Below are 18,506 nucleotides of genomic sequence, written 5' to 3'. Positions count from 1 at the left end.
GTAGCAGAACCTCCAGGTTCTGTAACAGCTTCTTCCATCAGGCCATAAGACTCTTGAACGCATCATAATAATCCCCTCAATTCCCTCCAAAAACGGATGAACTCGCTGGAATATAAAGACAATATAACATACATCCCAATTCATTCAAATTGGAAGGCTTCTCCAAATGCAGCCGACGAATGCGCCCTCCTTTTCCCTGTATTCAGAGGATGCACCGCGACTATCCTTAGTGGCCTCCTGTATCCCAAGATGCTTTGCGCGCCTTTGTTCAACCCGTATCTTTTTGACGATGGCGGCAAATACAAGCAGCGGCACCCGCAGCAGCAGCAAATACACTTTCAAATGTAAGTATCCTCCGCAGGCTAGACTGTCCCATTTAACAACGGGTGACACATCCTTCGGAGGTGCCTCCGAAGGTCCAGCCTTCTGAGGCTGCGTAGGCCGGGTCTTCTGCAGGATGCAGACCCTGAATTGGGACACAGCTATAGAGTCTGTTTAGCTGATTGGAGAGCTAGCTTCCGCAGCTAGTGGGTCCATGACGATGACTTCTGTTTTGTTCGATCAGCCGTTTTACTGCCGTGTTACAGACACCGTTTGGAAACAAATTAAGGTATGTAAATAAACATTTACAAAATCTTTCTGTGTAAGTAACTCATTCCACAATGTATATATTTGTGACTTATAGTCTGGTGCGGCTAATATATCCGGAAAAAAACAGTTTTCCTAAAATTTAGTGGGTATGGCGCTCTATACCAGTGGTCCCCAACCTTTTTGTAACTGCGGACCGGTCAACGCTTGAAAATTTGTCCCACGGAACGGGGTGGGGAGAGATGTTTTTTTAATGTATTGTTTTTTATTAATAATAATAATAGAAAAATACAATCATGTGTGCTTACGGACTGTATCCCTGCAGACTGTATTGATCTATATTGATATATAATGTAGGAACCATAAGTATTAATAACAGAAAGAAACAACCCTTTTGGGCGAATGAGTGTAAATGGGGGAGGGAGGTTTTTTGGGTTGGTGAACTAATTGTAAGTGTATAATGTGTTTTTTTTGTTGATTTAATAACATTTTTATTTTTATTTTATTGTATTTTATTTTATTTTATTTTAATTTTATTTTTATTTTTATTTTATTTTATTTTTATTTTATTAAATTAAATTTCTTCTGCGGCCCGGTACCAATTGATCCACGGACCGGTACCAGGCCGCGGCCCGGTGGTTGGGGACCACTGCTCTATACAGTCTGGAAAATACAAGTTTTTTTTCAATTGAAAAATTGAAAAAATAACAATTCAAATAAGATATTTTGTTTTTTCCCCCCACATATAAAATTGTGTTTAAAGATTCTGCAACAACTTGAGGATGCTTAATTTAAGAATTGCAAGTTGAATAATTAACGTAAAGTTAAAGTACCACTTATAGTCACACGCACACTAGGTGTGGGGAAATTACCCTCTGCCTTTGACCCATTCCCTTGTTCCACCCCCTGGGAGGTGAGGGGAGCAGTGAGCAGCAGCGGTGGCCCCGCTCGGGACTCATTTCGGTGCTTTAACCTACAATTCCAACCCTTGATGCAGCGTGCCAAGCAGGAAGGCAATGGGTCCCATTTTTATAGTCTTTGGTATGACTCGGCCGGGGTTTGAATGGACACTCTAACCACAAAGCCACTGAGCAGGTTTAATGCTTGTTTTCAGAATAAAACACTTATTTCTAAATTAAAAGTCCTGCTGATTTCTAGATATACAAATTCTAATTGAGGATGCCTCAAAAGTCATTTTCACTAGTTTTTAGTGTTTTTTTTCCTAAAATCCACTCTTTTCATCTTAGCTCTTTTTTGCAGTGCAGTGATGGCGCTCTGGTGCATTACGCCTAAAGTAACACAAACTCGTACTCTCGCGCTGAGAAAGGTCTCGCTGGTCCACCAGGAGTTAGTTTGCCAGCTTTTAGAGCAGCATGCCCTACTTCTGATGCGTCTCGGCAGACTCTCAGCAGATTTACCTTTATAGTAGAAGAGGCAGAAATCCGCCAGGACGAACCACTTCCTCTTCCAGAGACGCATCCCGGAGCTGTCCTGCAAGGAGACGAGAAGGCAACCACGGTGTCAGTCGTGCATGATAAACGACAGATGAGAGGCGTTAGCTTGAGACTGACTCAAGAGGAAGCGGAGCGCGTACGTACGGGAGGGGGAAAGACGGAAAAGCGACGAGGAGGATACGAGCTTATGGAGCAGAGATAAAGAGTGAGCAGGATAATGAGAATGTTTGTCCTCCTTCAATGGATCACTGAATTTTCTCTGCCTGCTCTGAGCCCCGACGTCGTGTACACCGTGAAGAAACTCTTCAAATGAGCTAAAATATCAAACGAGCGTACGTACTGGAGAGGTATTACTTTGTCTTTTTTAGCGAATGTGAACACGATTAAGAGTATTGTTGCTATACCTTGTGTCCTCCTTGATATTTGGTGTCATCTTTGGTTCATCCTGAGATCTCAAATATTTGATCTCTGACCACCCAGCGAGCATTGTGACTAGTGTTGTCCCGATACCAATATTTTGGTACCGGTACCAAAATATTTTGGTACTAATCTAAATAAAGGGGACCACAAAAAATGTCATTATTGGCTTTATTTTAACAAAAAATCTTACGGTACATTAAACATGTGTTTCTTATTGGAAGTGTGTCCTTAAATAGAATAGTGAACATACAAGACAACTTATCTTTTATTAGTAAGTAAACCAACAAAGGCTCCTAATTTAGTTGCTGACATATGCAGTAACATATTGTGTTATTTTCCATTCTATTATTTTGTCAAAATTATTAAGGAGAAGTGGTAGAAAATTAATTATTAATCTACCGTATTTTTCGGACTATAAGTCGCAGTTTCTTTCATAGTTTGGCCGGGGGTGCCACTTATACTCAGAAGCGACTTATGTGTGAAATTATTAACACATTACCGTAAAATATCAAATAATGTTATTTAGCTCATTCACGTAAGAGACTAGACGTATAAGATTTCATGGGATTTAGCGATTAGGAGTGACAGATTGTTTGGTAAACGTATAGCATGTTCTATATGTTATAGTTATTTGAATGACTCTTACCATAATATGTTACGTTAACATACCAGGCACTTACTCAGTTGGTTATTTATGCGTCATATAACGTACACATATTCAGCCTGTTGTTCACTATTCTTTATTTATTTTAAATTGCCTTTCAAATGTCTATTCTTGGTGTTGGGTTTTATCAAATAAATTTCCCCCAAAAATGCGACTTATACTCCAGTGCGACTTATATATGTTTTTTTCCTTCTTTATTATGCATTTTCAGCAGGTGCGACTTATACTCCGGTGCGACTTATACTCCGAAAAATACGGTACTTGTTCATTTACTGTAAATATCTGCTTACTTTCTCTTTTAACATGTTCTATCAACACTCCTGTAAAATGTAATAATCACTTATTCTTCTGTTGTTTGATACTTTACATTAGTTTTGGATGATACCACAAATTTGGGTATCAATCCGATACCAAGTCGTTACAGGATCATACATTGGTCAAATTCAAAGTCCTTATGTGTCCATGAACATATTTCCTGAGTTTATAAACATAATATAAATTCAAAAAAAGCAAAGAAGATTTTGTGTTGCTAAAAAATATCGATGTAATCATAGTAGTGTCGACCAGATACGCGCCAGTACTTGGTATCATCACAGATGTTAGGTGTCGATCCACCAATGGCGTTTGTTTATATTGTAGCGTCCCGGAAGAGTTGGTGCTGCAGGGAATTCTGGGAATTTGTTTTGTAGTGTTTATGTTGTGTTGCGGTGCAAATATTTTCCCAAAATGTGTTTGTCATTGTTGTTTAGTGTGGTTTCACTATATGGCACATATTTATGACAGTGTTGGCATTGTTCATACGGCCACCCTTCGTGTGACATGTATGGCTGTTGATTAAGTATGCCTTCATTCACATATGACTAGAGGGGGGGCGATACATGATTAACTGCTAGCTCATCAACGGGGGGACTTAAAACAAATACAATATCGGCCAGAGGGGGTCGACCTTTGTGATCGACATTAAAAGGCACTAATCAACAATGGCGATCCCCTACTTTTTCATGAAAATCAGCCAATACTGATCGATGGTTGATCGATCGGCAGATCCCTAGTGTTAAGTGTCCATCGCTGCACACTCAGCATTTTGAGTGCAACATGCTGGTACAGACAATGTTGTCAATGTGTGAGCGCACTTATGTCCTTAAAAGACGACACGGGAGTATGAAAGTGTGCGACTTGAGACACGTTACTTTAGTATACTGTGCACTTAGTTAGTGAGTGCACAAGTGTTGGCAGTGTACACACTTACCAGAAATGACGATCACAAGATACACCGCAAACTATTTGCCACTTGCCAAGATTTAAAAGTTTATTTCTGAAAACTCCCCCAGCTTTAAGAGCTAATTACAGTAAATTCCGGCATTGTATGCCGGAAACCTTTTTCCTACGCTTTGAACCCGAAGGCTTATAAAACGGTGAAGCTTTTTCTTCACTGACGTCCATAATGTAAATAGTTTGAAAAAAACTAAACAAGTATGGGCAGTTTGCTGTAAAGCCAACAAGCCAAAACAGCAAAAGTCCCTTTAGTGCCCTCACAAACGATCAGAAATCACAAAAATCCCTACCCTTAACAACCGTATTGCTACAAAAATAAAAATGTTAAAAAGTAAAATCCATCTACATTAACATTGGCAAAGAAAGGAGCAGACATAAGGGGACGGGGGGGGTGTTATCTTGGAAAAGGCGCCGCCGAACGAGAGGTAGCTCTTCTCCTCTGCTGTGAAATAAGTCCGCTTTGGCATCTTTTTCCAGTAAAAGTAGTTTCTCATCACAATTAAAACTTGCTGGGGCCTGCTTCGTTGATTCTTCAATACTTGCGAATGCCTTTGATGTACAAATAGTCTTTTTTTTTTTTTTTACTCGACAATGATTCCCTTCTGTATCCAAGGAGTAATCGCCAACAAGACTTTCTACACGAAATACTACACAAGTCAGACTAAGTAAAAGTATCAGTCAGTGTGTGGTAACGACCTGTTTGTACAGCCATCCTCGGACCACAACAGGCACATTGGGATTCCTCTTAATGGCCTGCTCACGCTTGCCGAAATTGTGCACCCTGCTGGAACGAGACCCCTGGGAAGAAAGCACAAGTAAGAATAGAGCGTCACACTATGGATCACGTTAAGAACACATTTTAATCAACATTGTGATGCTAGTTGCATTTCGCTTTGTCATCATTATTGTTGGCAGAGAAAACTAAATGTCCATCAGTAACGTGTACTTTATGTGGAAACATGGCAGTGTTTTGTTTTAATGATACTTTAGCCGTGCTGCATGGACCTTCAACCACACCCAAGTAATCGTTTTTTACTTGTTACATAAGCACGCCTACTGGTCACTTTTTACTGGACCCTGATTAGCACTCCACACAAGTCAATAACATCAACAAAGCTCACCTTTGTGCATTCATGCACAGCATGAAATGTTTGGTGGACAAAATGAGACAAAGGAGGAGGTGTCAGGCTTGTCCCTGACAGTTTGGTTATGTTTTAGTTTTTCCTCTGTGTTTGTCTTTATTTCCTGTCAGCGCTTTTATATTGGTTGTTTCCTGCTTGTCTCCCTGAGCGCTGTTTTCCCTCAGCTGTGGCTGATTGGCACCTGGCCACACCTGGTGTCAATCAGCCAGCTGCTATTTAAACCTGCCTTGCCATCCAGTCTGTGCTGGAGTATTGTCGTCTTTGAAGCTGTACTTGTATCCTGTAGCTGTTTTCAGTGTGCTGTCTTTTTGTTCCTACTTCCTAGTTCCTGTTTCCTGGTATCCTGTTTCCTGTCGCCTAGTTCCTGGTTTGTGTTTTACCTTCTTATTTTGAACATTAAATCATGTTTTCCTGCACCAAGCCTGCCTTCTCTGTCACATGGTGTTGGTGACGAACTCCAAGATGCAGAGAAGGCAGGCTTGGTGCAGGAAAACTGTTACTACCACAATTTATATTATCAAGTTCTTTTAGTGTTTCTTAAAGCCACATAGTTGCCATTTAAAATTACATTATTATAGATTTGTGTCATGTCTTTTATACTACTGTGACGGACTCAAGCCGCCTTGTGGGTTCCATGGACCATCAAATAGCGACATCTCTGAGCAGTTTGACGTTTGTTTTATTTTTTCAAACAAAACCTCAGTCCCGGTCGCTTTTCAGCTCCTCTCCTCCGCTCGCTCGCTCGTCGTCTCGGGCTCTCCTCCTCTCTCGCTCCGCGTCAGCTTTTCGTTGGTTCCTTCCAGCCTTCTCCTCATCTCTCTCTGCTGCTCCCCTTTTCTTCAGCGAGAGGAGATTGGATGATCGTGCGCGGATCGCACACCTGGGCACGATTGCAGCGCCGCTCGCTCGCCGTCCACGCCTCCTTGCCGCCATCTTGGGCCGGGCCCCGGCGTGCCCTGCCTTGCTGCTCGCTCGCCGGCCCCACCTCTCCACAACTACAAAATCTGTTGATTCCATAATTTTTTTCCAAGCGCTCTACAACCGTTTACCAGCCCAGCAGTAACACTGCACACCCCCGAGGATAATGACAATATCTGGGAAATGTGCTTTTATGTTCTTATTAGTGACGGAGCAGGAATGGGCTCGGAGTAAGTTTGCGGTAAAAAATTTCCAATGAAACACCCCGTCATTTATCTCTTTACACGTCACAACAAACACCAATACTTCCTGTGTTCAATGTACACGACCCAAAGGGGCTATTACCCTAGAACAGGGGTCGGCAACCCAAAATGTTGAAAGAGCCATATTGGAGTAAAAATACAAAAAACAAATCTGTCTGGAGCCGCAAAAAATTAAAAGCCATATTACATACAGATAGTGTGTCATGAGATATACATTTAATTAAGAGGACTTAAAGGAAACTAAATGAGCTCAAATATAGCTACAAATTAGGCATAATGATGCAATATGTACAAATAGCTAGCCTAAATAGCATGTTAGCATCGATTAGCTTGTAGTCATGCAGTGACCAAATATGTCTGATTAGCACTCCACACAAGTCAATAACATCAACAAAACTCACCTTTGTGCATTCACGCACAACATTAAAAGTGTGGTGGACAAAATGAGACAGAAAAAGAAGTGGCATAAAACACGTCCTAGAAAGTCGGAGAAAGTTATATATGTAAACAAAATACGGTGAGTTCAAGGACCGCCAAAATTAGTAGGACAAAACGGCGCTCGCCAAATACTCGAATCAGTGAAGCATGTTTAATATAAACAGTGTGATTTATAACAATTAGGGAGGTTTGTGTCATGTTTGTCCTCCTACAGAAACCATATTAAAACCCAAAATATTTTTTTTCCCGTCATCTTTTTCCATTCTACATACATTTTTGAAAAATCTCCAGAGAGCCACTAGGGCGGCGCTAAAGAGCCGCATGCGGCTCTAGAGCCGCGGGTTGCCGACCCCCGCCCTAGAACGAGGCAAATAACTGCCTGAAATGTTTTTTTTCATAACAAAACACTAAAACTAACACCACAGCTGCATTCTCATCTGTTCATCTTCCATTACGAACCTGAAAATACTCTACTGGCCGCCTCTCGGAAAAAACAAACAACTTATTTTATTACTCCCTGTGTGTGCGTGTGTGCGTGCGTGCGTGTGTGTGTGTGTGTGTGTGTGTGTGTGTGTGTGTGTGTGTGTGTGTGTGTGTGTGTGTGTGTGTGTGTGTGTGTGTGTGTGTGTGTGTGTGTGCGAACCATGCCAGGAAACACACTTACACACAGTGCACACATTCAACTAATCTCATTACACGATCTTCAAGACAGATATGGCAGAAGAAAGCCAGCTGGGCGCTCCACACACGCGCAGACAGATCTTGAGATATGAGATTGAGTGTAACGCCGCTTACTAGCCGCAGGGGGAGGCGAGAAGAAGTCGTTAATTTGGAGGAAGCCAGGAATGTTGGGTGATGTGGGAATGTTGTCCACGTTTCAACGAGATCAGTTTTTAGCTCATTGTTACATAATAAAGTAAGGAGGATGGCACAACTTGTTCATTCCAGTGCAGGGGCCGGCAACCCAAAATGTTGTAAGAGCCATATCGGACCAAAAATACAAAAAAATAATCTGTCTGGAGCCGCAAAAAATGAAAAGCCGTATATAAGTCTTATAATGAAGGCAACACACGACATAAGTGTCTATATTAGCTATAGTAGCCTACTATCAAAATGACTGTGTCACAGGCTGAAGCAAATCTTCGTTGACAGAAATGTTGAAATGTAATATTTATTCTACACATTAGAAAGCATTAGTAAACCAGAGGCTACTCAGAAGGTGAGATAACTCCTGGAAATTACTGGCTTTTTAATGGCCAATTGTAGAGATGTCCGATAATGGCTTTTTTGCCGATATCCGATATTCCGATATTGTCCAACTCTTAATTACCGATTCCGATATCAACCGATACCGATATATACAGTCGTGGAATCAACACATTATTATGCCTAATTTTGTTGTGATGCCCCGCTGAATGCATTAAACAATGTAACAAGGTCAACTCAAGTTATGGAAAAAAATGCCAACATGGCACTGCCATATTTATTATTGAAGTCACAAAGTGCATTATTTTTTTTAACATACCTCAAAACAGCAGCTTGGAATTTGGGACATGCTCTCCCTGAGAGAGCATGAGGAGGTTGAGGTGGGCGGGGTTGGGGGGGGAAGGGTTTTGGGGTTGCGGGGGGTGTATATTGTAGCGTCCCGGAAGAGTTAGTGCTGCAAGGGGTTCTGGGTATTTGTTCTGTTGTGTTTATGTTGTGTTACGGTGCGGATGTTCTCCCGAAATGTGTTTGTCATTCTTGTTTGGTGTGGGTTCACAGTGTGGCACATATTTGTAACAGTGTTAAAGTTGTTTATACTTCCACCCTCAGTGTGACCTGTATGGTTGTTGACCAAGTATGCATGGATTCACTTGTGTGTGTGAATAGCCGTAGATGTTATGTGACTGGGCCGGCACATAAAGGCAGTGCCTTTAAGGTTTATTGGCGCTCTGTACTTCTCCCTACGTCCGTGTACACAGCGGCGTTTTAAAAAGTCATAAATTTTACGTAGAGAAACCGATACCGATAATTTTGAAACCGATACAGATAATTTCCGATATTACATTTTAAAGCATTTATCGACCGATAATATCGGCAGTCCGATATTATTGGCATCCCTACCAAGAATGGATCAGGGTGGATGAAGGTCCGGAGCAAAGAAAGACCGGCAGGAGAGTTTTTTTCAAAGGAAGTAGTAGTGAAACTATCACGCTGGTAGCTATTTAATGCAATCACGCAAACCTCCGATAGCTAACATTTGCATTATCATTTTGATTTGAGCATTGAAAGTCACTTACTAGTCCGGCAAGAACAGAGCCAAGGCTGTGTCGTTCGGATAATCCCTCGTCTTTGAGCTCACGCCAGCGAGTGAAAGCCTGGGCAATGTTGATCCTTAACTGTCCTTTTATCCAGGTAGCTTCCCTTTTTCTTTGATTCTTTGGTTGTTTCGGAGCTTTGGCCACGATAGCAGTAATTGCACATAGGCGTTCTTCTTCTTCCTTTTTTTTTGTTTTTTGGCAGCACATGGGCATTTTGCATTGACTTCCATCTTTTTAACAAATGGGGAAAGTGGTGTGACGTATACTGTAAAGCAAGTCAGCACATTTTTAGTTTTTTGTCAAAGTCACTAAATGCCAGTGAAAGGCGATACGGACCCCCTCAGGCCATGACAGAGGTGTCATTCATCTAGTTCTAAGTCCATGTATCGTCCCAAAATTATGAAAATACTTTATAAAGGTTGAACGGTTACTTTGTGATGCTTTAAGGCAGAAGTCTACAGTTTCCTATGCTAAATTTCCATCACTTTTCATACATTGAAAATGCTGGAAAGACACTTGTGTAGTCAAGCATGGTTTTGTTTCCACACATTGACTGAGGTAAGAGTAATTCACCGTCGTCATTTCTACAAACCACTAAACTTGATACGAGCTGCTCTTTTAAAAGCTTCTTTGGTGCTGAGCACGACCGGCTCGAGTGTGCTTTTCATGTGAATTTTACAAATTCATGCGTTGCACCAGCACCAAACTTTGAAGTCTTAAATGGCGAGTCTGACTGGAAAAGCTAGTGGACTACATTCTATATTCTTGATACCTTTCTAAGGACTGCTATTCATCATTGGTTTAATTCATCAACGTTTTAAGATAATGTTGTTCTTCTTACTGCATGTTGTGCAGTTGATTTGTCTAGAAATAGGAGATGTGTCTCAAAAGATTGATTTAAAAAATAACAAACTTTTACAACCTTGCCTGACATGCCCTCCCTCTCTCCCTCCAAGCTACGTCATCACGGCTATCTTGATCTTCATAACGAGTCTCCCTTGATCGATTCACCTAAAACCAAACGGTGTCATACTTCGATACTTTGTACCACGTCCACAGCACGTCTGTTTGCTCACTTGGTCTTGCTCTTTGGTACTTGGCGATCACTCCAGCAGCACTGAGAGTTGACTCAGACAAGCTACCTCGAGGTAATGTTGCAATTTTAAACGGCAACGCTCCAACGTACGAAAAGTAAGGCGTGACTCTTCGGAAAATGCGCTAGTTTGATGTCTTTTCTATTCAGATGCTACTGATTAGCATAAGCGATTTTACATGGCGATTTCAAAACCGCCAAACTTGCTTTTGAAAACTACAACTAAGATGCACGTTACAATCAAACAGCTGGTGGGTAATAAGCACAATACTTACAGTATTAACATTTTTTAGGGCGTAACAAAAGGCTAGACAGAAACGACTGAACCGGCTAGCCAACACACCATACACTACTGCCATCTAAGGTCTTTGACTTGCAACTGTAATTGAGATTTAGAAATGTTGTAATAAAACAAGATATAACAACTAGACAGCAGGTATCATAAACAGCTTAATTTAAAATGTTGCAATAAAAAAAAAGATTTTATTATTAAAAACAATGAATATTTATCAACACACACTAAAGTACCAAAAGTTGGTACCGTTAAGTATCGATTCCCAGGGACTGGTAATGAGGCCGTATGAGTTCAAATGTGTAATTTGCAATTTTTCATGCCAACAAAAGAAGCATGTCTGATCAAAAGTCCTGAAAAGTAAGGCTCTACTTTTCAAAATGCGCTAGCTCAATGCTCATTTACATTGGATATGCCATGTACATGCTACTGATTAGCATTAGCGGTTTTACATAGCGATTTCAACACCTCCAAATTTGTTCATGAAAACTACATCTAAGATGCACGTTCCAATCAAAAAGCTGGTGCGTAGTAAGTACAACACTTACAGTATTCACACTTTTTAGGGCGCAACAAAAAGACAACATAAACTATACACTACTGCCATCTAACGTCTTGGACTTGCAACTGTAATCGCAACTTAATGTCATACTTGCAAATGAATACTCAGTAATAATAATAAAACATGATATAACTTGACATCAGTTATTGTATTCAGCTCATTTTTAAATGTTGCAAATAAAATGTGATTTTGCTATCAAAAACAATTACTATTCAATAACAGACACTAAAGTACCAAAAATTGGTACCTTAAAGTACCGGTATCGATTCCCAGGTACCGGTAATTGGTAGCGTATCGGTCCACATGTGAACGATACCATCCCGAACTACCTTTAACTACCGTTAATTTTTCATGCCAACAAAAGAAGCATGTCCTCACAATGTGCTAGCTCAATGCTAATTTACATTGGATATGTCATATACATGCTACTGATTAACATTAGCGGTTTTACATGGCGATGAGGTGGCGACTTGTCCAGGGTGTACCCCGCCTTTTGCCCGAATGCAGCTGAGATAGGCTCCAGCACCCCCCCCCCGCGATTCCAAAAGGGACAAGCGGTAGAAAATGGATGGATGGATGGGTTTTTCATGGCGCTTTCAACAGCTCCAAATTTGTTCATGAAAATTACAACTAATATGCGTATCAGGTATCAGCAAATCTAATTTAATGCTTTTTAAAGCCACTTAAAAAATATGTAATGCCCATGTCCGATCGCATATGGTTATTATATGTAGTCAAAAGCTTACCATTGTGCGTACACACACAATTGTAAGCATTTGACAAAGATAATCTTGAATAATTGAAAAGTTTACATTAACTTTTACTCGAGGTGGGTATCTATGGGCACCTCACGATTCGATTACGATTCAGGAGCTACGATTCGATTAAAAATGTATTATTGATGCATCTTTAATTTATGTATATTGATTCAGTTTTACATTTCTTTTCGGTTCACTAAATAAGCGTTTATCACTTGCAAAAAAAAACCAGTGCATTTGTAATAAGAAACAGTTAAATTAATTAAATGAATGGCACTGTCTAAAAAACTGGACCTTAATAAAGGAGCTGGTCGGATCTCTCGGCGAGGTGGCTCGCTGTAGTCAGCCAAATTTTATAACTGTCTGCATTACTTTATTTTCAATAAATAAATTGATTATCGACGTTTACTAATCAATTTTATAATCGTCCATGTCCGAATTGCGATGCATCTACAAATCGGTTATTTTCCCCAGCTCTAACTTTTGCTATCTACTGAATTAGAATTGGCTCGCAAGACTGTTCCGTCTGATCGTATATTTGTATTTTCTTATTTTTATGTAGTGGTAGCAGCGGCTGACAGTTGTGGTGGCGACAGCAGAAGTGGCTTTGTCGGTCAGGCCAAAGAAGTTTGGCATTGTTCACTGCTGCCAGCCTTTAATCACAGACTTGCGATTAGCTAACAGGTGATGTGTGATTTAACCACATTGATACTCGTTGGGCCAAGTTTGGAGGGTTTTTTTCACACGCTGCAGAACGCCCATCTGGGTTTACAATCAACGGGCTTTAATCAGGTTTTGAAAAGTTAGCCAGCTAGCCACGTTTTGATTAAATTTGCAGTTTTCCCATTTTTCTGACGTGTGTTCATTTCCTCGCCTTCGCCACATCATGAGCACGTTCACAGGATGTTATATTCCGAGCATTCATTAACTGAGGGAATGTCAGAAAATAAAAGAGTTGAGGTCTGTCGTGAGAATTGTCTTGTTTGTCCATCCTAGGCCACCGTAGGTCACGTGAGGTGCGTCACGAGAGCTGCTAACGTTAGCCAAGTTAGCTCATGTGCGTCAAACTGCCGACTGAAATAAACGAGTCGCGTATGAAGCAAGCTCAGCTTCCTCACGGTTGAGGATGACACGCCTGCAGCAACACTTTTAAACGCTTTCGGACCTTATCCAGAGCCGAAGAAAAGAAACACACAGACAGACGCAGCAATATATCGATGACCGCAACGTTATTGGGTCCATTTTCATTCATCGGTTGAGTCATCAGTCCTATTGTATTACATGTTAAAGTTAAGTTAAAGTACCAATGATCGTGACACACACACTAGGTGTGGCAAAATTATTCTCTGCATTTGACCCATCACCCTTGATCACCCCCTGGGAGGTGAGGGAAGCAGTGGGCAGCAGCGGTGGCCACGCCCGGGAATCATTTCTGGTGATTTAACCCCCAATTCCAACCCTTGATGCTGAGTGCCAAGCAGGGAGGTAATGGGTCCCATTTTTATAGTCTTTGGTGTGACTTGGCCGGGGTTTGAACTCACAACCTACCGATCTCAGGGCGGACACTCTAACCACTAGGCCACATCGCAGCTCTCATCCAAAGCCAGCGAAAAACAGTCAAAGTCTCCGGGCATTATCAGCGCAACAGAGTCCAATAAGCACTCCTTAATAAACTCTCAGTCAGAAAACGCCTTACTTTTTCTGCCGATTTTGTGAGAAATGACGAAACTTGTCTTGACGGCTGCATCTCTGGGGGTGTGAAATTTGGCAAAAAGTCCTTGTTGGGTTTGCCGTTTTACCATCAACGCATCAGCCTCCTTTGCGCGCGCTACATCAGACAGATTCCGGTATTTTTCCTCGTGCTTCGTCGTGTAGTGGCGATTCAAATGATATTCTTTAAACACAGCAACCGGTGTACCACAAATTAAGCACACGGCTTTACCTTTAATTTCTGTAGAGAAATACTTGGCAGTCCATGTTTTGTTGGAAACACGGCATTCGTCATCAACTTTTCTCTTTTTAGCATCTCATCACTTGTCGCTGTGCACCTTCACTCACAGGTTACACCCTGACATACGCCTATAAATAACACTTTTCAAAATAAAAGCAGCAGAGTTGTATGCACGCACGACATAGATGTTTTTTAAACTTTATTTTGTAATTTGTGATTGCCGCTATTCACATTCACTCACAAACACACACGCGCATACGTCCACACGGAAGTAATACAAATAACGCTTTTCAAAACAAAAGCAGCACCGTTGTATTGCACACTCGACATAGATACTTTTTAAAATTGATTTTGTAATTTCTGATTGGCCTCACGCGGGCCGCAGAATGCCCAGGTCTGCTCTAACCACAAGGCCACTGAGTAGCTTTAATGCCTCTTTAATGCTTTTTTAAAATGTTTATAGTATTAATTTATTCATTTGATAGGGAAATCATAATACAGGTACTGAGAAAACAGACACTCCCCCCCACCCAAAAATACAAAAAAACATTGAAAAAAATTACTAAAAATAATACAAGTAATATATTAACACCTCTGTACCCCTCAGATTATATTACATTTTCTATAAATCTAAGAAAAACCTGATGTCCTTAAGCCAGGGGTCGGCAACCCGCGGCTCCGGAGCCGCATGCGGCTCTTTGACCACTCTGATGCGGCTCAGCTACATACTTGCCGACCCCCCCGATTTTCCCAGGAGACTTGTGGATCTCAGTGCCTCTCATAGTTAACTCCCAGGGGAAATATAATCATATTTACACTCTAATTACTATATAAAGGAAGTGCCCTAATTGCACTGCAATAATTGTCCTCTATAGCATTTACAAACAATGTGCCAGTCCGGCCACATGTTGTATGTAGCCTATACTTGCACACATAGGAGACAGCAAAGCATACTTACTCATCAGCCACACAGCTTACACTGACGGTAGCCGTATCAAACAACTTTAACATCGTTACGTTACAAATATGCGCCACACTGTGAACCCACACCAAAAAAGAATGAAAAACACATTTCTGGAGAACATCCCACCGTAACACAACATAAACACAACACACCCAATACCCAGAATCCCATGCAGCCCTAACTCTTCCGGTCTACATTATACACCCCCGCTACCACCAAATCCCCCCGCACATCAACCCCCCCCCCTCTCTGTGCGTTGGTTGCACGGAAGAGTTAGGGTTGCATGGGATTCTGGGTATTGGTACCGTCAGTGTAAGCTGTGTGGCTGCTGAGCTAGTACGCCTTGCTGTCACTTATGTGAGCAAGCCGAAACTGCATTGTACATGTGGTCGAGCAGGTGCACTGTTTGGGCAGACTGAAGAGGGCGCCAAAAGCAGTGCCATCACGCCCTGATATCCGGTAGTCTCCCGGGAAAAATGAGAGGGTTGGCAAGTATGACGCTATCCAGCGCCATTCATTCAAAACTCGCGGGCCGCACTAACATCAAATTTCCACATTATAGTGCGTGCCAGTGCGTGTGTCTGAGACCCCTGGTTAACATAGCACAAAGCATTTAAGCTTTGTATGCGGTGTTTTTCATTTTAAATTTAAATTTTTTTTTTGTGGCTCCCATTATTTTCTTTAATTTGTGAAACCTGCCAAAATGGCTCTTTGAGTGGTAAAGGTTGCCGACCCCTGCCTTAAGCCATAGGGAGGCCTTGGGGGCAAACTGTGATTTCCACTCCAATAAAATCCTTCTAAGAGATATTAATGATGCAAAGGCGATACAATCCCTAAAAGTCTGCTTAATTTTTTGATAGTTTGATGGAATTCCGAAAATAGCCAATTCCGCACAAGGCGTCAACTTAAAATTTTGTGCATCTGCAAGATGTTTAAAAATATGAATCCAGTAGGCTTTCAGACAGGGACAGGACCAGAACATGTGTGTTATGTTTGCAGGATTACACGTATCTGCAATATCGGCATACATTTTGGAAAGTTTAGCGTTAGTAAAATAAATATGCGATGGACAACGTTAACCTGTATTAGATTAAGATTTTAACAAGACGTGCTATGATTTATTTGTATCAGTGCCGATTTCCAGTCTTTGTCATCCAAAACTTTGCCAAATTCTGCTTCCCAGTCTTTTCTCATTTTGTCAAGAGATGTCTGCTTTTTAATGCCACTCAAGGCCTTAGTTTTCGCAAAATCCATTTAATAACTTTAAATGCCCCACGGAAACCCTGTTAATAAGTACAGTACTTATAGTATAAACACTTTGTAGGAGTCAACAAAAGACAAGGCCGGCACATTCAAAATACTTCCTGACTTCGGCAACACTCAGAGGACAAACTACTTGTAAATGAGACTCAGAAGTGTAAGAAAAGGACTGGACAGCACAATTTTAATTGTCAGCTCACTGTATAATAAAAATAAAAAACATTTATAATTAAACATATTTATTCCCACATGAACATTGGTACTGTTTTGATTGCCCCGGAAAATGGTACCCAAGCCTAGCCATTATTCGTTCTCCTGATCGTTTATTTGACAGCCGTCATGGATTTGTTTCAAGTAGCACAAACATCAACGTGATGAAAAATAAATGACACTCTGTGAATTCTCGTGCGGGAAACGTGTCACGTCAGTTATGTGACAAAAAGCAGGCGAGTGAAGGTGCGCGACGTGTTCACAGCGGATCAGACAATTAGAAAGCAAACAACAGCAAAGAGGAGAAGGAGCAAGAATTCCTGGAAGACTTTTCCACTTTGATGCGTCGCGACAACGGCTGCTTAAGAAGATCACAAACTTGGAACGGGGCGGCGGAGAAAATGAGAGCTCGGGGGAGAGTTGTGACATACAACTTGAGGCGGAATGTGCGACGGTGTGGGTCCCTGAGCCCACTCTGATGTTTTCTGTCACAGCCGGAATGAATGCGATTCATTTGGCCGTGGCACCGCGCCACACAAGGGGGGGCAGCTAAAAAAAAAAAAACAACTAAAAAAAACGAAGGCTTGTCAGAATGAGACGGCTAAATGTGCCCTTGCTGTTCCGTGGCAGGGGTGATGAGCCAAACAGAGGGCATGGCAACCATGGCGTGGCGTGGCGTCTTGATGGATGCCCCAACATTTAAGCCACCGCAGCCCATCAAGCAGGTTTCATCTTGGGTCATGTCCAACCCACCACAAACATTTTTAAAAAGTAGGGATGTCCGATAATGGCTTTTTTGCCGATATCCAATATTCCGATATTGTCCAACTCTTAATTACAGATACCGATATCAACCGATACCGATATATACAGTCATGGAATTAACACATTATTATGCCTAATTTGGACAACCAGGTATGGTGAAGATAAGGTCCTTTTTAAAAAAAATCATAAATAAAATAAGATAAATAAATTAAAAACATTTTCTTGAATAAAAAAGAAAGTAAAACAATATAAAAACAGTTACATAGAAACTAGTAATTAATGAAAATAAGTAAAATTAACTGTTAAAGGTTAGTACTATTAGTGGACCAGCAGCACGCACAATCATGTGTGCTTACGGACTGTATCCCTTGCAGACTGTATTGATATATATTGATATATAATGTAGGAACCAGAATATTAATAACAAAGAAACAACCCTTTTGTGTGAATGAGTGTAAATGGGGGAGGGAAGTTTTTTGGGTTGGTGCACTAATTGTAAGTGTATCTTGTGTTTATGTTGATTTAATAAAAAAATACATAAAAAAATTAAAAAACGATACCGCTAAAAAAAAGAATGATACCGATAATTTCCGATATTACATTTTAAAGCATTTATCGGCAGGCCGATATTATCGGACATCTCTATTAAAAAGGCATGCTTTTCTTCGCCTCTTTGCCTTTAATCCACACAAACCTTTTCAAAACGTAAAGCTTTACCGGATAAAACTGAGGTTTTTGGCTGGTGTCAAAATAAATGTACATTATTCAGTGTTACCCACAAAATCATTTAATGGTGGGTGGCACCTCGTCAGCCAGAGAATAGAGAGGAGGGCTCGGTCGTGGCGACTGAACAACTTTTAACTAGAGATGTCCGATAATGGCTTTTTTGCCGATATCCGATATTGTCCAACTCTTAATTACCGATTCCGATATCAACCGATATATACAGTCGTGGAATTAACACATTATTATGCCTAATTTTGTTGTGATGCCCCGCTGGATGCATTAAACAATGTAGCAAGATTTTGTAAAATAAATCAACTCAAGTTATGGAAAAAAATGCCAACATGGCACTGCCATATTTATTATTGAAGTCACAAAGTGCATTATTTTTTTTTAACATGCCTCAAAACAGCAGCTTGGAATTTGGGACATGCTCTCCCTGAGAGAGCATGAGGAGGTTGGG

At 41.0% G+C, this 18,506-nt stretch overlaps 1 protein-coding gene across 9 annotated transcripts in view; it reads right to left on the bottom strand.

Moving 5' to 3' along the window:
- Positions 1 to 18,506, bottom strand: part of LOC133646902 (pleckstrin homology domain-containing family A member 7-like) — a 264,138-nt gene that overhangs the window by 66,707 nt on the left and 178,925 nt on the right. For all 9 annotated transcript variants that reach the window (XM_062042809.1, XM_062042812.1, XM_062042810.1 and 6 more), the window contains 2 exons: positions 5,098 to 5,199; positions 2,007 to 2,079 (listed from right to left, as the gene is read on the bottom strand). In XM_062042809.1, coding sequence (XP_061898793.1) covers positions 2,007 to 2,079; positions 5,098 to 5,199 — 175 coding nt within the window. The remainder of the gene's footprint in view (positions 1 to 2,006; positions 2,080 to 5,097; positions 5,200 to 18,506) is intronic.

The sequence above is a fragment of the Entelurus aequoreus genome, linkage group LG03 (genome assembly GCF_033978785.1).
Source record: "Entelurus aequoreus isolate RoL-2023_Sb linkage group LG03, RoL_Eaeq_v1.1, whole genome shotgun sequence".
NCBI lineage: Eukaryota > Metazoa > Chordata > Actinopteri > Syngnathiformes > Syngnathidae > Entelurus > Entelurus aequoreus.
This window is presented reverse-complemented; position numbering and strand designations above follow the sequence as displayed.